Source organism: Hemiscyllium ocellatum, chromosome 5 (assembly GCF_020745735.1).
Source record: "Hemiscyllium ocellatum isolate sHemOce1 chromosome 5, sHemOce1.pat.X.cur, whole genome shotgun sequence".
Taxonomy (NCBI): Eukaryota; Metazoa; Chordata; class Chondrichthyes; order Orectolobiformes; family Hemiscylliidae; genus Hemiscyllium; species Hemiscyllium ocellatum.
In genome coordinates, this window is record NC_083405.1 from 40,189,282 (window position 1) to 40,211,789 (window position 22,508).

At 42.2% G+C, this 22,508-nt stretch overlaps 1 protein-coding gene across 1 annotated transcript in view; it reads left to right on the forward strand.

Moving 5' to 3' along the window:
* Positions 1-321: 321 nt before the first annotated feature.
* tomm7 (translocase of outer mitochondrial membrane 7 homolog (yeast)) overlaps positions 322-22,508 on the forward strand; it is a 28,716-nt gene continuing 6,529 nt past the window's right edge. Inside the window, exons 1-2 of the mRNA XM_060825411.1 lie at positions 322-496; positions 20,928-20,976. Of these exons, the coding sequence (XP_060681394.1) occupies positions 394-496; positions 20,928-20,976 (152 nt within the window). The 5' untranslated portion in view covers positions 322-393. The remainder of the gene's footprint in view (positions 497-20,927; positions 20,977-22,508) is intronic.

A 22,508-nucleotide genomic window follows, 5' to 3' on the forward strand; every position in this document is an offset into this window, starting at 1 on the left:
ATCCAACTCTCCCCAAATTCCGAGTTAAACCCTTAGGGCTTATTCCCCAATAGGCGGCGCTCCAGTGCAGGGGCGCTATGACCCACGAATGCAAGTGGAAGTGTCTCCTCCTCCCAGGCGGCAGGCGGCGCTGTGCCCGACGGGTGGAAACGGAAAGATCTTCTCCTCCTCCCAGACGGTAGGCGGCGCTGTGACCGACGGGTGGAAGCAGTTAGGTCTTCTGCTCCTCCCAGGCGGCAGGCGGCGCTGTGCCCGACGGGTGGAAGCGGAAAGGTCTTCTGCTCCTCCCAGGCGGCAGGCGGCGCTGTGATCGGCGGACCATTTCCGTTTGCGACCGCCTTTCCGCTGAAGGGCTTCCTGCTGCCGGCAGCGTGCTCAGAAATCCCGGCAAGGATGGTCAAAATGAGTAAAGAGACCAAACAGCGGCTGCAGCAGGTATTCCGCTGCGGACAGTTCGTCATCCGTTGGGGATTCATCCCGACCATCCTGTACCTGGGTCAGTCTGGGCGACGTGGGAAGGGAGGGGGAGTGGGGATGGGGGTGTAGCCGGAGAGCCCGGGTCGAAGGTGGGGGGCCTGTCCCGGGGTTCAGGCCCCCGGCCCCGGGGTTCAGGCCCCCGGCCCCGGGGTTCAGGCCCCCGGCCCCGGGGTTCAGGCCCCCGGCCCCGGGGTTCAGGCCCCCGGCCCCGGGGTTCAGGCCCCGCCAGCCTCACTGCTGTGTCTACGATCAGGCATTGTGTTAGAGCTCAGTTAAATTACCATCCCATGTCCTTCATCACCTCCTTTTCCATCATTCCTGCTCCAACACCTCTTTACTGAAACTCTTATCCATTCCTTTTTTTTGGTACTTCCCATTGACTGCCTTTATATTTCATGTCCTACACACTTCAGCTTATACAGCCCCCTTCCGTCCACGCGTTATCTTGAATTGTCCCATTCACTTTATTATCAAACCGAAATTAGCCTTGACACTCTCCATGCGTCCATTTTCCAATTCTTGCATTTGGAAATTTTTATGACCTTTTCCCTCGACTATCTTTCTAATTTACAGATAATGCCTTCGCTATTTCTGCCACTCTGGCCTTTTAAATATGATGCTACCTGGCTTGCTGGATTCTTCCAGTCTCCTGACTGTCTAATCTGGCCTTTTATGCATCCTCTCTTCCTCCTTTCATTCATTCAATCATCAGTGGTGATGCATTTAGCAATCATGGTCCTATACTATGGAGTTCCCTTCCTGATCCATTGCCTCTCCAGTTTCCTCTGTCATTTGAAGCCACCACTTTGACCTGAACCATCATGTTTGGCTGTTCATTTTAGTCTGATCGCAGGTTTGTGGAGCACCTTAGATTTTTTTTTACTTTAAAGAAGACTTGTGAATTCATATGCTGAAATTGTTACTGCTTTAACAGATTAAGACTTCTGTTGCTAAGTTATAAGAAATGTTTTTAGTTTCTTTGATGGGAAAACAGTGCAATAAAATCCTCTATATGGGTGGAGAAAGTATGGGAATGGAATGCACATTTAACAAGTACACACTTGATTTCCCTTTGTCTACAAACTTCCTTTCAGATGAAGTAGGAATGCATATTGGAAACTAATGTCTTAGTTGTCTATATACATAGCTCAACAAGATCCAGTACAACAAACTACGTGGACCCAGGTACAACATGTGCTCCAAATTAACATACATTTTGCCATGGGGAAAATATGGCATGATATTGAGCTGAAATTTGCTGTTGAAATAATATCATGGCACTCAACTGTTAACCATAAACTGGTGTTCAGTTTACACTCAGTTTGGAAATTGTGATGTTATCCGAAGGTAGCTTCCTTTTCTGAAAGTTATGCTATATTGATATCTTATAGTGACTGTGCATTGAAACACCCGGAATAGGATGAAGTTATTGTACTATCATACTCAATTCCCAATAAACCATGTCAAAAAAATGGGCTCACCCATTTTGGTGCAGCTGAAGATTTAGTATTGTGATATATTTTAATTACTGCCAACTAATGTCTCTGACACTGAAAATTATCATTTATATATATGTGGAGTCTCATTTCTTGGGATCTCCAAGACAACAATTTAAACTATTTTATTTCTTTCCATATATTTTCTTTCTCAAGTCAGAGTTTCTTTTTATTTTGCTTTCAATTCCTAATTCGACCTTGAATTCACTATTCTAAACTCATACTTCTTGGTTCAGACTAAACCATTATGATTTTGGAGATATACAGTTGCTTCCCCTGATTAGATTAGATTAGATTACTTATAGTGTGGAAACAGGCCCTTCGGCCCAACAAGTCCACACTGACCTGCCGAAGCGCAACCCACCCATACCCCTACATTTACCCCTTACCTAACACTATGGACAATTTAGCATGGCCAATTCACCTAACCTGCACATCTTTGGACTGTGGGAGGAAACCGGAGCACCCGGAGGAAACCCACGCAGACACGGGGAGAACGTGCAAACTCCACACAGTCAGTCGCCTGAGTCGGGAACTGAACCCGGGTCTCGGGCGATGTGAGGCAGCAGTGCTAACCACTGTGCCACCGTGCCGCCCATTCACTATAGACAATGCTGTCCCATTTTTGTTCTCTAAATAACATTAAATTTCTGTGCAAAATTCAGAACCGATTGCAAATGAATATCGTTTATTGCAAAGAGAATGGAGTATACAATTGTGGTAGTTTTGCAGCAATTGCACAGATTACTATAGAGTTTGGGCCTCCTTACTTAATGAAGGAAATGCAGTAATTGCATAAGAAGTAGTTCAGAGTGGTTCACTCGACAAGGAAGGTTGGACAGTTCTGGCCTGTACAAGATGGAGTTTAGAAGAATGTGAGGTGATCTTATTGAAGCATGTAAGGTTTTGAAGGGAGTTGACAGTGCAGATGCTCAAAAGGATGGTTCTCCTTATGAGAGATACTAGAATTAATAATTTTAAAATAAGATTTCTCCTATTTAAATTGAGAATGAGAATTTTCTTCTGAGGATTATTGATCTGAATCTCTCTCCCACAAAGAGCAGTGGAGGCTGTGCCATTAAGACTGAGTTAGATAGTTGAATGACAAGGGAGTCAAAAGGTGTTGTTGTAGACAGGAAAATAAATACGCCAATCAGTACAAACATGATCATTTACTATTTGTTTGCATAGTCTTTTAACAACTTTAAATTTGTATGTAAAGAATAAAATGAGGATAGAAGGGGGATGGGGAGGGGTTCAGTTGCTTGGAAAATAAGACTATCAAAGTTTAAAGGAGAAGGTGGGGGTGGAGATGAGTGATATCTGATTGCTACCAGAAAAGAAAAGGAGGGCACAGAATGTTGGGAATTTTGATAATGAAATAAACATAAAGGCTTTGTATGTGTATGCATATGCATGAAGCATTTGGAATAAAACTAATGAGTTAATGCAATTGGAGACAAATTGGTTTAGTCTGGTTATGACTGAGGTGGTTGCAGGGAGACCAGGTTTGGGAATTGAATATCAAAGTGTATTCAGTGTTTTGGAGAAATAGCCAGGAAGGAAAAGGAGTGGTGTAGCTTTTGTAGTAAACCAAAAGATCCGTAAGAAATGATACCAACATTGGAGATCAAGAGGTAGAATCAGTCTGGTTAGAAGTAAGAAATAAGAAGGGAAAGAAATCCCTGGTGGGATTTCCCTGTTGGTCCCCAAACTGTAGTCCTGCAGTGAGGCACCGTATAAACCAGGAAACACTTAGGGTTTGTAAGGAAGGTACAGCAATAATCATAAATGATTTTGAAATGCATATAGACTAGCTTATTCAAGTGAGCACGTAGAGTTCGTTGACTGTATTAGAGATTATTTCTTGGAGCAATATGTTCAGGAACTGACCAAGGAGCAGGCTATTGTGTATTTGGTACTGTGTAATGAGGTGGGATTAACTCCTTTCATGGTAAAGGATTCTCTAGAAAAGAGTGATCGTATTGTAATAGAATTTCAGATTCATTTGGAGGATGAGAAACTGGAGGCCGTCACTACCATTCTGAACTTAAACTAAAACAGTTTCACAGGCATGAGGCCAGATCTAGCCTTAGTGGACTTGGTGTGAAGATTAAATAGTAGGACAATTGATGAGCAGTGGCAAATGTTTAAGGATATAATTGCTCCCAACTAAAATATTTTGCTTCAGTTTTCACAGTGGAGGACATTAGTACCATGCTGAAAAATGTGTTGCTGGAAAAGCGCAGCAGATCAGGCAGCATCCAAGGAGCAGGAGAATCGACGTTTCAGGCATGAACCCTTCTTCAGGACCTTGAAGAAGGGCTCATGCCTGAAACATCGATTCTCCTGCTCCTTGGATGCTGCCTGACCTGCTGCGCTTTTCCAGCAACACGTTTTTCAGCTCTGATCTCCAGCGTCTGCAGTCCTCACTTTCTCCTAGAAGACCATCCCAATATTAACAGGTAATGCAGAGGTTATAGCAAGGGAGGAACTTGGAGCAATCATTATCACTAGGGAGAAAGTTCTGAGTGAACTATTTCAAACCAACTGAAAGCTGAGAGTTATGATAATCTCATCCATTTCTAGCTGGCCCTCCCTTCAACCTTCTCTGCTCCAAAAAAAAACGAGTTTATCCAGCCTCTCTAAGCTGAAATGCTTCATCCCAGGCAACATCCTGGTGAATATCCTCTGTTCCCTCCAGTGCAATCACATCCTTCCTATAATGTGGTGACTAGAACTGTACACCGTACTCCAGCTATGGCCTAACCAACGTTCTGTACAGCTAAGACATGACCTCCCTGCTCTGATAATCTGTCCCACAACTGATTAAAAACAAGCATCCCTTATGCGTCCTTAACTACACTATTAGCCTGTTCGGTAACCTTCAGGGATCTATGCAAACACTTCATGATCTCTTCTGAGCTTCCTCGTGCCTTGCCATTCATTGATTGCTCCCTTGTCCGTTTCTTCTTCCAAAGTGCATCATCTCATATTTATTGAGGTTAAATTCCACCTGCTGTTGATCTGCCCATCTGACCAATCTGTTTAGTTAAAGGGTAGCAGATTTAAAACAGAGGAGAAATTACTTCTCTCAAAGGGCCATGAGTCTGTAGAATTCACTACCACAGCGTGTGGTGAATGCTAGGACATGGACTAATTTAACAAGGAGTCAGATATTTAATTACTAATGAGTTGAAGGATAATAGAGAGTGGGCCGGAAAGTGAAGTTGAAGCTGAAATAAGATGAATTATGATTGTGTTAAATGGCACAGCAGGCTTGAAGGGCTTGCCTTCATTGCTCAGACTTTTGAGTGTAGGAGTGGGAATGTTATTTGAGGTTGTACAGGATGTTGGTAAGGCCGCTTCTGGAGTACTGTGCCTAGTTCTGGTTGCCCTGTTATTGAAAAGATATAAAACTGGGGAGGGCTCAGAAGAGATTTACCAGACTGTTGCTGGGAATGGAAGATTTGAGTTATAAGGAGAGGGTGGGAGACGCTGGGACTTTTTTTAACTGAAGTGTTAGAAATAGAGGGGTAACCTTTATAGAGGGGTAACCTTTATAGAGGTTTATACAATCATATGGGGCATAGATAAGGTGAATGGCAGGTGTCTCTTCTGAAGGGTAATGAATTTCAAGACTAAGCGACATATTTTTAAGGTGAGAGGAGAAACATTTAAAAAAAGATGAGGCAATTTTTTTTTTACACAGTAGTTTGTGTGTGGAATGAACTTCCAGAGGAACTGGTGGATGCAGGTACAGTTACAAAGTTTAAAAGACATTTAGATAAGTACATGAATAAGAAATGTTTGGGGGAATATGGGTTAAACACAGGCAGGTGGGACTAGTTTAGTTTGGGGTTCTGTTTGGATCAGTTGCACCGAATGCTCTGTTTCCATGCAATATGTCTCTATGACTGCTCCTAGTTGTTAAGTTCTTGTCTATACCTTTCACAATAACATTTTATCTGGCTAGAAATTATACTTGGGCTGAAATTTATTTGGCTTTTTATTGGTTTTGTAAACTAATTCTGTTTTTCGTCACAGTTCCTTTCTTTTTCTCTTCTAAAATGGATAAAAATGGGAAAAGAACATTCAAAACAATTTCCTTTATTCTAATTCCTAGAATTGCTGGGCAGTAGGTTAGTTTTGGGATTTTTAATGGGGCAACAAAGTGGTTCCATTGAAGATCATCTGATTCTGAGGTAATGAAATGTTTTTAAAATATATATTGACAGTTAGATTGTTTCGGCACTATAGCCTAGTTATTGGAGTATCTTGTGTGAGTAATAGTGTCTCATTGGAAAGCCCTCCATTCTTGCTTATTTGTGCCATTGTTTTGTAATCTGTGGTTTTTGGATGCCTGATGTACACGAGGAACTTCATCTTCGGGAATGATTGAGATCATGTGTAAGTAACTAAAATGTTTACTGATCAAATTGTTTAGGAGTAGTATGTGACAAAAGATTTTACTTTGAATTCTGAGACAGTAAGCTTTAATCACGATCTGAGTTACACGTGGGCTCCCAGCATTTGGCATCTTTGTAATTGATCTATTTGCACATGGACTATAACTTAGAACTGATTGAGACTCAGCCTGTTCCAATTGGGGAAGTGAGGTATTCTGAGTGTGTCATCTGGTCTACTCGTGCAGTTTCTGAGAATCAGAATTTGACATGTGCTTGGATGTAAGTCTTTCACTTTCCACCATCTCCTCTGTCACCACACTGAAACTGAAAGTTTATGCTATTGACTATTGTTGTGTGTCTGAAAGATATCAGTACTCCTACTGGTAGGCATGGTGTCAGTGATGCCATTATTGTTTTCCCTTTGAATATTTGACAACCATTGGCACACTCCCTGATTGTTTCCCTTGTTGGCATTGTTACTCCAAACTCTGTGGTGCTTCCCTCCTGTAAAAGAGTAGAGTGGTGAGCGGCAGAGAGACATTCAGTGGTCTGGAGCAAGATGACCAGTGAGACAGCGAGAATTGCAGGCCTTGATGTCATCCTGTTCCTCCTTCAGTCGAAGCAAAATGCTGGGAGACACTGTGTAGTTTTACCTCCTTCATCTTTGTCCTGGACCCTGGATGGAGAGAGAATGATTGCCCATGTGTACAGCGTCGTGAGTTCACGATCTTCTCTGGAACAGCAGTTTCTCAATGAATTATGTAGTCATTTTACAGGGAGGAGCATCCAGATAAGGGAACATACATATTGATTGGGTTACTGTTACGATCAGTGAGTGTCAATAGTAAAGATTAAGCCATTTGCTGTTAACACAATGAATAACTGGCTTCACATAGTGAATACTTTTCACCTTGTTAAATTGACATCACAACTACCTCATCTTGTTAAATGGCTCTACGTAATGACTGCTTTTCCACCTCATTAACCCATTACTCTCGCCTTCAGCACCCCATTATTAACTGTAAGTTATCTGATCTGAGTCATGCTCGGCTGAACCTTTTGTTTCTCAAAACTCAGAACTTAACTCTTTCCCTGTCTGCTTATATCCTGTTCTCATTCTCAGTCCCTCCTTTTATCATTTCATGATAATCATCGAGATGGTACTACCAGCTTTCATAAGACACTGACAGCCACAAGCTACTGAAACACAACATGCAATGATTATAACAACAAAAATTACCAGTCCATTACAGTAATTAGAGTGTGAAGAATCCTCCCATATGGAGAAAAAAAGTTCTTAAATCCACAGTCTTTAGTTGCCACTCCATCCCCTCACTGCTGCCTCACAGCGCCTGTAGACCCGGGTTCAATTCCCGACTCAGGCGACTGACTGTGTGGAGTTTGCACGTTCTCCCCGTGTCTGCGTGGGTTTCCTCCGGGTGCTCCGGTTTCCTCCCACAGTCACAAAGATGTGCAGGTCAGGTGAATTGGCCAAGCTAAATTGCCCGTAGTGTTAGGTAAGGGGTAAATGTAGGGGTATGGGTGGGTTGCGCTTCGGCGGGTCGGTGTGGACTTGTTGGGCCGAAGGGCCTGTTTCCACACTGTAAGTCTAATCTAAAAAAAAGTCAAGTGGAAATGAGCCAATTTTCCAAAGTCCAACCTGATGATAAGATCCATTCTATCCTTGCACACCACTCCACAGAGAAATCCGGATTCTTGGAAAAGGGCAGTTAAATGCTTCACGAAACTGATGAGGCTTCTGTCCTTGCAGAGATGCTTCAGATGGAGGATACCAGCAAAACTGAGCATGTAACAGCAGGCAAGATGAATGCAACATTCTTTGCTGCTTCTGCTCCCGTTCTGCTGATTAAATATAACAAAGCCAACTGGCTGTTATGATGTTAGCTTGATCAGTGAGCCTTCATATCCCTTAAATGATCAAAAGACAAGGTAAGACTTACATGGTTTAATGTCTGCAGGAAGGCCACTGACAAAAAGCATACAGACCTCCTCTTCACCGTTGTTAGCTTCTTCACTTTTCTTGTTCGTGACTGGGGAGCTGATTGAATCAGTTAGATTAGACTGTGGAGGGGTGGGCAGTGGTTCGAAGGTATGCTTTACCTGTGAATGGAGACGCTCTAGAGAAGATGTTAGCTGCTGAAAGTATCTTTGCATTTCCCCTCTCATTCCTTCCTTGCCAAGGTGGTTTTCAGTCTGGAGACAGTCACACATTTAATTTGTGTCTGCCTATTTCAACATTAGGAAGTGGTGGAGGCTGGTACAATTGCAACATTTAAAAGGCATTTGAATGGGTATATGAATAGGAAGGGTTTCGAGGGATATAGGCCGAGAGCTGGCAGGTGGGACTAGATTGGGTTGGGATATTTGGTTGGCATGGATGGATTGGACCGAAGGGTCTGTTTCCATGCTGTACATCTCTCTGACTCTATGACTCTATCTTGAAGTCTATTACTCTTTTCACTATTTATGACATTATCAGCTTCCATACCATCCATAAACTTCTAAATTGTACTGTCTAAACAATTCCGTCAATTATAAACAATAATCAATGGTCCTAAAATTAAACCCTCTGGTATCTCGTTCAGGTTATTCAAAAATCATTTTCCTTTTAATAAATTGATACTTGGCTAATGTGAAATATGTATAGAAAAATATTTCAAATGTTTGGAACAACAAGAAAACAACAAAATGTTTTCTGTGCTTTAGCAATTGAAGAGGCGGTTTCAGTTCAGATTTAAATCTCAAATATTTGTGGGAAACAAATGCAGAGTATTTTAAAATATGTTCTCCAAATGAAACTTCCCAAATAAAACAGTCAAAATTACAGTAGCAACTTTGGTAGAGATCAACATTCTTTGAATTTGCAATATGAGGAGGGCCAGTGAAGTCTTAACAATAGTTATAACAATGTAAACAGCTTAGCCTGAAGTTCTGATATTCTCTAGAAAATCTTAACAAAACATCAAGCTAAAAATGTGCTCTTCTTTTTCTAAACACTCTCTGCATTAAAGACACAGCTGCAGCAAAGATATTTTAATACAATACTCTCAACTGACTAAAGCATGACCACTGACCTCACCTTTTTTTTTTAATAACAAGCATTGTAGAATTTGAAACGAATCAGTAGCTCAAGGTACTCACTCAGTTTGTTTTCAGGTTACAAGTTGGATGATTTTAAAAAGGACGTAATGTTGTACAATTTCAATGTAAAAACAAAATCTGCCCCATCACATAGCCCAGAAAACACATTGAATTGAGATGCTGATTCAAACAAGGCAAAACAGTTACTTAAAGGGATTTTCTGAATCAGTGCTTTGTTAAAATAAAATTTTTAAACAACACGCTCAGCATGGCACAACTTACATTGAAACTTTCCTTCTTCAACCCAAGTACTAGCACAACATTAATTTCGCTGTTTCTCATTTTTGTTTTGCAACCTCTCACTGAAATGACGCTTGTAACAAGAGAAAGCCCTGCAGTGGACCAGATGGCACCTACACTCTTTCCCCCCTCTTTTCCCCCCCCCCCCACCCTCAAGAACAAAGGCTTGCAGAGCCTCAAATTTTGATACATGGGGACTTTAACCCTCCCCCCTTCTCACTTTGCTTCTCAGGGGGGCTTGAATCCCACTTAAACACTGAAAACCCGAACTCCACCTAAGCACAGAAAGCTCAAACCTCGCTTAAACACAGAGCTCGAACTTCAGCACAGTGCGGAGGACTTGAAACCCACTACCGCGCAGGGGACACTAACCTCAAACAAGTCCACCCCAGGGGACTTGAACCCCAGTATCATGCAAAGGACTGGGACCTCAACCAAAGTCACCCCAGGGGACTTGAACCCCAGTACTGCGCCGAGGACTCGAAACTCAATCTTCACCTGCTCCCTCCCCCCCCCTCGCCAGGGACATTAGCCCCAGTACGAAATGAATAACTGGCTTCACGTAATGAATACTTTTCACCTTGTTAAATTGACCTTACATACTGAATGCTACTTCATTTTGTTAAATGGCTCTACGCAATGACTGCTTTTCCACCTTGTTAACCCATTTCCCTTGCCTTCAGCACCCCATTGTTAACTAAGTTATTATCTCATCCCCCCCCCCCAAAACCCCAATCCTTCTAAACTCCATTAAGTATGGTCATGGAGTCTTCAACTGCTCCTCGTTTAACAAATCCTTTATCCTGGGATCATTCTTGCAAATGTCCTCTAGAATCCCTCCAATACCAGCACACCTTTCCTTAGATACTGAGACCAAAACCACTCTCACTGTTCTAAATAGTCTGACCAGAGCCTTATAAAGCTTCAGCAGTGCATTTCTGCTCCCTATTCTAATCATCTTGTACTTGTCTTCCTCGCCACCAACTGAACCTGCATGTTAACCTTAAGAGACTCCTGAACTAGGACTGCCAAGTCCCTTTGCACTTCGGATGTCTGAAGCCTTTCCCTGTTTACAAAATAGTCTATGCTTTTACTCTTCCTACAAACGTGCATGACCTCACACTTTACACAATTGTATTTTGTCTGCCACTTCTTTGCCCACTCACCTGGTATGTGTAAGTACTCCTGTAGCCTCCCTGCTTCCTCCACACCACCTGTTCCTCTGCCTTTCTTTGTGTTATGAAATATTTCGGCCCTGGAGACATGAATGGGGAACAACCTCTCTCAACTGCAGTTTATACTGCTTTTTGAGAATACAAGGATTTTAATCTAGTGACATAAAGGAGTGGTGATAAATCTCTATGACAGTGATGCATTGAAACAGGCCATTCAGCACAATTAGTATATTGGAGCATTTGTGCTTAGCTTGAGCTTTTCCCCATCCTTCCTCATTTAACTTGACCAGCATGACCTGCTATTTCTTTCTTGCCACCTGCTTATCTAGCTTCTGCTTAAATATGTCCGTGCTGCTTACCAGACCCAGTCAGTTCATCCTTCCCCAATGGGTATAACTTGCAGTTTTGCTTTTTAATTTTCATTTGCATCCTATTTTACACAGTACTCCAAGAAGCGTAAAAGTTTAGATAATTTATCTACTTTTCAGTGCTGTCGATCTGAAAATTAACTTCAGTATTTGGTTTGCTTGATCTTGATCTACCATCTTATTCTGAGCAGATTTGGTTATCTGTTTATGTATTTTTTTCTCTGATTCTCTTCGCTCCCAATCTATTTGTTTCTCCCCCTACTTTCATTCTTAACATTCCAATAAGAAGTGACAAGCTTATTATTTTGTACCACACTATAATACTCTGTGCTTAATTGCTGAAGTTCTTTTTACCAATTAAATGCCTGCTTATTTCAAGTTTGTTGTGATTATTTTGTGATTTGTTGTTGCCAACTTCAGTATTGACCATTGCCCCATCACTCTAGTTTGGTAAATGTGCAGACTGTTTGATTCTGAGTCTACATTGTAAATTACGTATTTGCAAATAGCAGTAGACCCAGCACCAATTCTTGCAGGATCCTAAGAGGAAGCGGTTAATTTCTAACAAATTCTTTAAACATTTTTTTTTCTAAGTTCTGATGCCCAAAGCTGAACATGGTACTCTCTGTCACACTCCCCTTGAAGGGTTTACCCCAGTGCACTTATTCTGATTTGTTTTAACCACACTAAAGAGGACATTATCCTGTACCTGGCTGTGCTGTACTTCTTCCTGCCAATGTTCATAACTTGATAAACAGGAAGAAAAATGAATGGCTGTAATGAATCTTTTGAAACTCTGTGGGTTATCAACTTTATGTTTCAAAGCAGTAACAGTGGAAAAGAACAATATAGCACAGCAACAGGCTATTTGGCCCTCCAAGCCTGTATCGCCACATTTTGTTCTTCCATATTAAAACTGTCTTCCTTACAGGAACCATATCCCTCTGTTCCGTTCCTGGTCATACATTCGTCCCACTGCTTCTTGAATGCTGCTATTGCGTCTGCTTCCACTCCACTCTCTGGCAGTGTGTTCCAGGCACTCGCTACCTTTTGTGTGAAAAACTTGCCTCACACCGCTCTTTTTAAACCTTCCCCCAACCACCACCACCACCTTGAACCTGTCTCCCCTAGTAATTGAACCCTCCACCCTGGGAAAAAGCCTTGTACTTTCCACTCTATTCATACCATGCGCAATCTTCGATCAGGTCACTCCATAACCTCCATTGTTCCAGTGTAAACCAGCCCAGTCTATCCAACCTTTCTTCATAGCTAAAATCTTTTCTGTATCCTCACCAAAGCATCCACATCCTTCTGGTAGTGTGGTGACTGGAACTGTACTAATAAGGGTTAAAAACGCTGAAGGTGGTTTCAAATATTGAGATTTTAATGCAGCAGAAAGTCGAGAGGGGCATAAATTCAGCATGATATTAAAAAGGGCATTGGGAAACTAATGAGTGTGCATGGAAAAATATTGACAAGTAGAATTAAGGAGCACCAAAAGATATTCGATGACGATTTTAAGACTAGGAGGGTGCCAAAGGCAAGATTTGGTCTCAACTTACCCCTACAAGGTATGTTATATTCGAAGGTGGAAGACAAGAGCATGGCCATTAGGTTAATATTTTGCACATGCTTTCACAAGAGAGGGAAATAGTGCATATATGTAATTGAGAAAGACAAGTGAAATATGGAAGTCATCAGCCTATTGAGGGGGGACGTATTAAGGTCTAAGAAAGTGATAACTTTTCAAGTTTGAATGAACTGCAAAGAAGCGAGGAAATAGCAGATTAAAAAAGCAAAAAGAACTGCGGATGCTGGAAATCAGAAACAAAAACCGAAATTGCTGGAAAAACTCAGCCAGTCTGGCAGCTGCTGTGGACAGAAATCAGAGTTAATATTTCAGGTTCAGTGACCTCCAGAATGAGAAATAGCAGAGGTTCTGACTATTATTTTCACATTCTCTGCTAGACTAATGTTTGCATAGTTTTTTAAAAATGGAAGAAGCAATAGGCAAAGTTTTTTTTTAAAGTTGGTTGTATATTTTCATGGTGAGTTAAGAGGGTTTATCTGTTTGCCTTTGACAAAGCTGCATGTTGCACTCTAGCCAAAAGAACTTAAGTCCACAGAATCCAAAATTTTTTCAACATGGGCCAAATGATCTCTGTGCCATAAATTTATGGAGAGGTGATAGCCTTGTGGTATTATCACTGGACTATTAATACAGAGGGCTATGTCCTGGGGACCTGGATTCAAATCCTGCCATTGCCGAAGGTGCGATAGATGGTGGAACTTTAATTCGATAAAAATCTCAAATTAAGAATCTAATGATGACCATGAATCCATTATAAATTTTCATTTCCCCTCCCCCGACCTTGTCTCAGTCGGTTCCCTCAACTCAGCACCGCCCTCCTAACCTGCAATCCTCTTCCTGACCTCTCCGCCCCCACCCCACTCCGGCCTATCACCCTCACCTTGACCTCCTTCCACCTATCACATCTCCATCGCCCCTCCCCCAAGTCCCTCCTCTCTACCTTTTATCTTAGCCTGCTTGGCACACTCTTCTCATTCCTGATGAAGGGCTTATGCCCGAAACGTTGAATTTCCTATTCCTTGGATGCTGCCTAACCTGCTGTGCTTTAACCAGCAACACCTTTTCAACTGTGATCTCCAGCATCTGCAGACCTCATTTTTTACCTGCTAGAAAAACCCATCTGGTTCACAAACATCCTTTAGGGAAGGAAACTGCCATTTTTGTCTGGTCTGGCCTGGCCTATGTGACTGTAGACACACAGTTATGTGGTTGACCCTTAATAAGGGATGGACAATAAATACTGACCTTGCCAGTGATGCTCTCATCCTGTAAAGGAATTAAAAAACAATTTATTTCCATATTTCGAAGACCAGTTTAATATAGACATAAGAAATTAAGGAACAGAGGTAATTAATTTCATTTCTTGAGCTTAATTCCTTGTCTTCAATATATTTAACTCTGCATCCACAAACCCCTGGGATAGAGAATTCCAAAGAATCACAAGCTTTTGAATGAAGATTTTTGTCTCCTGTTCTAAATGATTACCCCTTAATCAGACACATTAATATAAACTTTTTTTTTAAAAAAGTGTCTCAATGTCTGATTCACACCTTTGCTTAAAAATTGGTCAGATCTTCCTTGCATTAGATGGATAACATTGTTGATCTCTAGCATTTGTTGTTCTACTCAAGTTGATGCATAATGGGAAAGAAACACTCCTCAGGCTTGTAATTATCTCGGAGTCCTTGAATAAAGCACCAACAATTGTAGTAAAATGCTCAATTTACAACCCAACAGTCGTTAATTGATAAAACAATATTTATAGTAAAATATTATCATTAAATCTGCATTGCTATATCACGTCCATAAATTAAAGAAGTTATCTACACACATATCTTCTGTCTTCAAGTCCCAGTAATGCTTGGTGCTTTGAAGTAGCTTCTTATAGATAACTGACATTGTGATTTGTGGGGAAAAAGGAAATGTTGGCTGCTGTCACTCTCTTGGGTAAATTCCAAGACCCATCATGGAAGTGATCTTCATCATGTCATGGGACATTCTCTTTAAAAAAAAACTGCTACTCCTTACTCAGCAGTTTTAAAAACAGGAACAAAACAGATTAGGGAGCTTTTTATAAATTCCTTCACTGTTATTTAAAACAGCTTTATTCTATTAATAATGTTGTTAAAAACTACACGTGATTTGATGTCTAGTCCTTATTTGAATTTTTTGTAACTTGCATGACTTTTAGAAATTAATTGGTGACTCATTTTGGAATTGGGTCCACAAACAGTGAAGACTCCTATTGCCTGATCCCATTTGTTAATGACAATATGCGATTTCATGTTGCATATTATTTTTGATATTTTTCTGATGGTATTTAAGGATGTAGTTGTCTCTTGGTGTTTTTTTTTGCAACTGCTCAAGTGCAGCAGTATAACTTGACAGAGAAAATCTCTCATGCAGATCCATGTGAAACATCCTTTAGGAGGCAGTCCTGTACTGTTTGGATTGGAAAGTGCCTAGATTATTATTGTGTTGTATCAAAAAGAATTTTAGAAAGTTTCTTTGGCACCTAATAAATTTATGTCGTTAATTTAAATGTTTTGAGATTGTCAAAATTCCTGCCTGCTCTCAAAGTACTGGGGAAGTTAATGTTGGAGAGCAGATCTGTGTATCTGTAAGAGTGGATAGAACTAAACCTTGAAGCTAATATAGTACAGACTGCTAATCTGGAGCGAAAGCAATGCTTTAACTGGTCTTTTATAACTGCAGTAAAAAATGTACTCCAATAACTTTATCCTTCATTCAATCTGTGTATCCTGAAACAATATTCTGTCTTACACATAAATTGTGAGCATTGTATTCTTTCTTCTGTTGAGTTATCTTGATGAATTGAATAATGGAATTATTAGCTTGTAATGTAAAACATTCGATTGTACAATGTACTGTACAAGACTGTTATAAGATTACTGATTACAGAAAGTGTCCTCTGTGGTGTTGTAAATAATTTGGCAAGTTTCTGGCTTTACAGTCATTGATATTTCCTGTAAATTAATAAATTCATTAAACATTAGTTTGTATTAACTAGTTAGTGATTTTAATCAGTCTGTTTGGGTGTTATGGTACACCTCCAAGGCAGATGGGGTTTGAACCTGGACCTTATGACCCAGAAGCAGGGACACTACAACTGCACGACAGCCCTAATAACTAATTAGATATATTTTTAATCAACATATGCAGATATGTTATGGCACACCTCTGGAGCAAGTGGAACTAAAACCTGGGCCTTCTGATCCATAGGTGTCACAAGCAATACCTATTAATTAGAAGCTGAGTTTGGTCACTGACTAGTGACAAGTGGCAACTTCTGCTTTTATGTTATAAGATGTAGGAGGAGAGGGACCTGTGTCTCTGTGCACTGATCTGGCATGTAGATGGAGAGAGCAGTAAGTAAAGCATATCGTCTCCTGGGTTTTATTAATGGGGCAAAGAGTACAAGAGCTGAAAAATGTGTTGCTGGAAAAGCGCAGCAGGTCAAGCAGCATCCAAGGAGCAGGAGAATCGACATTTCAGGCATGAGCCCTTCTTCAGGAATGAGGAAAGTGTGCCAAGCAGGCTAAGATAAAATGTGGGGAGGGGCGTTGGGAATGCGATAGGTGGAAGGAGGTTAAGGTGAGAGTGATAGGCCAGGGGGTGGGGGCGCAGAGGTCAGGAAGAAGATTGCAGGTCAAGAAGGCGGTGCTGAGTCCGAGGGTTGGAACTGAGATAAGGTGGGGGAAGGGAAAATGATGAGGAGAATCTGCATTCATCCCTTGTGGTTGGACGGTTCTTAGGCAGATGATGAGGCGCTCTTCCTCCAGGCGTCGTTTGCCATGGTCTGGTGATGGAGGAGGCCAAAGACCTGCATGTCCTTGGTGGATTGGGAGGGGGAGTTAAAGTGTTTAGCCATGGGGCGGTTGGGTTGGTTGATGTGGGTGTCCCAGAGGTGTTCTCAGAATGTTCTGCAAGTAGGCGGCCTGTCTCCCCAATGTAGAGGAGGCCACATCGGGTGCAGCGGATGCAGTAAATGATGTGTGTGGAGGTGAATTTGTAATGGATATGGAAGGATCCCTAGGGGCCTTGGAGGGAAGTGAGGGGGAAGGTGCGGGCGCAAGATTTGCATTTCTTGCAATTGCAGGGGAAGGTGCCAGGAGGAGAGGTTGGGTTGGTGGGGGGTGTGGACCTGACGAGGGAGTCATGGAGGGAGTGGTCTTCCCAAACTGCTGATAGGGGAGGGGAGGGAAATATATCCTTGGTGGTGGGGTCTGTTTGGAGGTGGTAGAAATGACGAAGGATGATATGATGTATCTGGAGCTTAGTGGGGTGGTAGGTGAGGACCAGTGGGATTCTGTCCTGGTGGCGATTGGAGGGGCGGGGTTCAAGGGGGAGGAGCAGGAAGTGGAAGAGATGCGGTGGAGAGCATCGTCAACCATGTCTGAGGGGAAATTGCGACCTTTGAAGAAGGAGGCCATCTGGGTTGTTAGGTATTGGTGAATCTGCCACATCTGCTCCCAGGAGGACCAGTTCCAATACCGAACAACCCAGATGGCCTCCTTCTTCAAAGGCCACAATTTCCCCTCCGAAGGAAAATAAAACACGTCCAGGGAGCTATAGACCCGTCAGCTTAACACTGGAGCAAAAATGTTGAATTCGTACTAAAGGAAAGAATGGAAGAATGTCTTGATACGATAATAGATAATCAGTGAATTTTCAAAGAGCAAATGGTGTTTTACCAATTTCATTAAAAATTTCAAGCAGAAATGGCATATGTAAGCAGGGTAATACTATAGGTATAATTTATCGATTTTATTTTAAAAAGCCCTTTGATGAAGTACATAATAGACTAATAAATAAAGTTAAAGAATGCAGAGTTAGAGAATAGTAGCATAGGATGCTACTTCTTTTCAGATAGAAAAGCCATACAGATAGAGAGTAGTTACTCAACACATCAGATGGGAAATGATAGTTCGCAATCAATATTCGGACGATTGTTCACAATTTGTCGTTGCAATTTAGACTTTGGGATCAAAACCACTTTCCAAATTTGTAATAATACTGAATTGGAGGGCATTTTCAATACTGCAGAGAATTGTAACAAAATGCAAAAAGATATTCAGAAATTTTTGCAATTGACATTGGCAAATGTAAGCATGGATTAATGTGATACCTTACATTTTGGCTAGAAAATATAGAGGTTGTATATTAGAGAAAGAAGAATTGAAATGGGGTAAAGGAGCAAAGGGCTGAAAATGTGTTGCTGGTTAAAGCACATCAGGTTAGGCAGCATCCAAGGAACAGGAAATTCGACGTTTCGGGCCAGAGCCCTTCATCAGGAATGAGGAGAGGGTGCCAGGCAGGCTAAGATAAAAGGTAGGGAGGAGGGACTTGGGGGAGGGGCGATGGAGATATGAGAAGGTGGAAGGAGGTCAAGGTGAGGGTGATAGGCCGGAGTGGGGTGGGGGCGGAGAGGTCAGGAAGAAGATTGCAGGTTAGGAGGGCGGTGCTGAGTTCAAGGGAATCGACTGAGACAAGGTGGGGGGAGGGGAAATGAGGAAACTGGAGAAATCTGAGTTCATCCCTTGTGGCTGGAGGGTTCCCAGGCTGAAGATGAGACGCTCTTCCTCCAACCGTCGTGTTGTTATGTTCTGGCGATGGAGGAGTCCAAGGACCTGCATGTCTTCGGTGGAGTGGGAGGGAGAGTTAAAGTGTTGAGCCACGGGGTGGCTGGGTTGGTTGGTTCGGGCATCCCAGAGGTGTTCCCTGAAGCGTTCTGCAAGTAGGCGGCCTGTCTCCCCAATATAGAGGAGGCCACATCGGGTGCAGCGGATGCAATAGATGATGTGTGTGGAGGTGCAGGTGAATTTGTGGCGGATATGGAAGGATCCCTTGGGGCCTTGGAGAGAAGTAAGAGAGGAGGTGTGGGCGCAAGTTTTGCATTTCCTGCGGTTGCAGGGGAAGGTGCCGGGAGTGGAGGTTGGATTGGTGGGGGGGTGTGGACCTGACGAGGGAGTCACGAAGGGAGTGGTCTTTGCGGAACGCTGATAGGGGAGGGGAGGGAAATATATCTCTGGTGGTGGGGTCCGTTTGGAGTTGGCGGAAATGACGGCGGATGATACGCTGTATACGGAGGTTGGTGGGGTGGTAGGTGAGAACCAGTGGGGTTCTGTCTTGGTGGCGGTTGGAGGGGCGGGGCTCAAGGGCAGAGGAGCGGGAAGTGGAGGAGATGCGGTGGAGCTCCTCTGCCCTTGAGCCCCGCCCCTCCAACCGCCACCAAGACAGAACCCCACTGGTTCTAACCTACCACCCCACCAACCTCCGTATACAGCGTATCATCCGCCGTCATTTCCTCCAACTCCAAACGGACCCCACCACCAGGGATATATTTCCCTCCCCTCCCCTATCAGCGTTCCGCAAAGACCACTCCCTTCGTGACTCCCTCGTCAGGTCCACATCCCCCACCAACCCAACCTCCACTCCCGGCACCTTCCCCTGCAACCGCAGGAAATGCAAAACTTGCGCCCACACCACCTCCCTTACTTCTATCCAAGGCCCCAAGGGATCCTTCCATATCCGCCACAAATTCACCTGCACCTCCACACACATCATCTATTGCATCCGCTGCACCCGATGTGGCCTCCTCTATATTGGGGAGACAGGCCGCCTACTTGCAGAACGCTTCAGGGAACACCTCTGGGACGCCCGAACCAACCAACCCAACCACCCCATGGCTCAACACTTTAACTCTCCCTCCCACTCCACCGAAGACATGCAGGTCCTTGGACTCCTCCATCGCCAGAACATAACAACACGACGGTTGGAGGAAGAGCGTCTCATCTTCCACCTGGGAACCCTCCAGCCACAAGGAATGAACTAAGATTTCTCCAGTTTCCTCATTTCCCCTCCCCCCACCTTGTCTCAGACGATTCCCTTGAACTCAGCACCGCCCTCCTAACCTGCAATCCTCTTCCTGACCTCTCCGCCCCCACCCCACTCCGGCCTATCACCCTCACCTTGACCTCCTTCCACCTATCACATCTCCAATCTCCCCTCCCCCAAGTCCCTCCTCCCTACCTTTTATCTTAGCCTGCCTGGCACCCTCTCCTCATTCCTGATGAAGGGCTCTGGCCCGAAACGTCGAATTTCCTGTTCCTTGGATGCTGCCTGACCTGCTGTGCTTTAACCAGCAACACATTTTCAGCTCTGATCTCCAGCATCTGCAGACCTCACTTTTTACTAAAGGAGCAAAGGGATCTGGAAGTATAAATACTAAAGACAAAGAATAGTGACACACGTTAACAAGATAATTTTTTTAAAAGTTAATGTTTAAGAAAGAACTGAAAAGTGAAGAACTTGTGGTAAATTTGCATTGAACTAAGTTAGACCATGACTAGAGAGGTACCGTACAATTCTAGCTATGCCTTCACCCTGACATTCATAGATAACTCCAGTCTCGAATTCTTCCACTTATCATGCTCCAATGTTGCCCCTTTGACAAAATGGTAGCACTCTTCAAAAACAAATGTTTTGTGCTGCTGCATAGGTATCCACTGGCTTTAGTCAAGCTAATTTTATACATGACCTGTCTTTTGAATTCCAGTGGAGGAGACCTCATTGCATTAGGTATGTAGTGTCGCCTAGGGATGAAGATACAGTGTGATAATCTCCTGTACAGCTCACTTCTGCAAAATAAAAAATATAATCAGGGATCAATGGGACTGAAACCATGAGTGTTTCAGATATATTCAGACATCAAAAGGTTTTCTTGTTTTTTTGCATCAGTGGAGTTTAAGGTTTGCGCATGAATCCTTATGTACTTCAAATAGAGACTAATCTGATTACTGTAATCTTGTTTGCCAGTGTATATAATAAATGTTTTAGTTGCCCATTGGTCTCTGACTGAAGAAGTATGAAGTTTCTGCTGTATTATGGAGACAGTAAATCTACCTTATTGCTGTACTTAGATTTAATTATATTTCATGTTTGTCATTGACTATTTGGATTTGTTGTAAATACTTATTTTCTTGCAGGTTTTAGGAGAGGTGGCGACCCAGGCATGCCAGAACCCAACCTTCTAAGGTAGGTATCTGAAACTGGCGAGGTCACTCAATTTAATGTACTTATTGTTCTCTGCATAGCCTCCAGTAACCCAGAACTTTGTGTGGGTGATGCACAAGTCAGCCTCTTTAAGTTGTTCCCTGTGTGCAATTACATAAAAAGGTTAAAATGGATTTTGTACTTAAAAGAATTGGCCATGTACTGCAAAAAATAATTAGATGTAACATTACGTATGAATTCTCCTAAATTTTCGATAAAGTGGCATGATGTTGTAGTTGCATGCATTTTACTTTTGGAGTGATTAAAAAGTTGTTTTATATCTGCACTTCATGCAGTGATTTCTCAATCCTACCGAGTGTTTGGACGAAGTTGCTAATTGGAATTACTTTAGTCTCGATTCTGTACAGGTTATAACAGACATAATAGCTAGTTTCTCTATCTAGTGCTTCATTGTAACAGATTTGTCATTGTTTACAGACTGCTAATGTATCACATGTCCAACACAGGAACAGTCTATTCAACTCAATTGTTCAATTTATTCTGCACATAAGCCTTCTATCAACTCTCCTCTTCTAACCTGAACAGCAACATACTCTTCTATTGCTTTTCCCCTCATGAATACTTAATTCCTCTTAAATTCATTGCCATCTGCCTCACCACTCCTTGTAATATATTCCCCACACTGGGTAAAGAGTCAGTTTATTTAAGTTCCCCATGGGATTTATTTCTGATTACCTTGCATTTATGGTCCCTCTGTTTGTTCTATCTGAGAAGCAGAAGCATCTTCACCACATCAATACTAATCTTGAGACTGCTGTTGGGTGGCATTACTGACATTATCATCCCTTTGGCTTTCTAGCTTATTGAGTAGTTTTAAGTAATTATAGTCTCTTATATTTAATTTAAATTTGTCAATGTCGTTTTTATAAGAGAAAAACCTGTTTCTGTTGCCACTTAGAAGAAATTAATGTTGTCCTTTTTGTCTGCATGATTGTCAAATTAGATGTCAATTGCCAGGATTTGTTTATTTTTGTTTACTTAGTTTTATTTCCCTCTTCCTCTTTGGTTTTAGTGTGGCTTTTTACAAGTAGAGCTCTAGTTGTTCAGTGTATGAACTAATTCTACATCCTATTAATGTTCTTTTTTTTGAACATGTCCCACTTATTATTTATTGTTTTACCCATTAGCAGACTTGCCCAGTTTATTGTGCATAAAGTCCATCTCATTACATTAAAGTCAGCCTCACCCAAATTTTGAATTTTAGAATGTTTTAAGTTTCTTCTGGTTAACCACGATACTGAATTTGACGTTATGTTTGTTACTTGGTAGATGTTCACACATTGTAAAGTTGTTATTTAAAATGAACAAAACCAAATTTGTGTGTGGAATGCCTCTCGTTAGTTTCTGCAATAATATATCCCAGAACTATCATGGCACATTCTCAAGAATTTCACTGTATATCTGATTTATGTTTATTCCCATCAGCACAAAAGTTGATGTTCCAATTTAAATCTCTGCCTGTTCTGATGCTTGTCTATTCTCTGAATTTATTT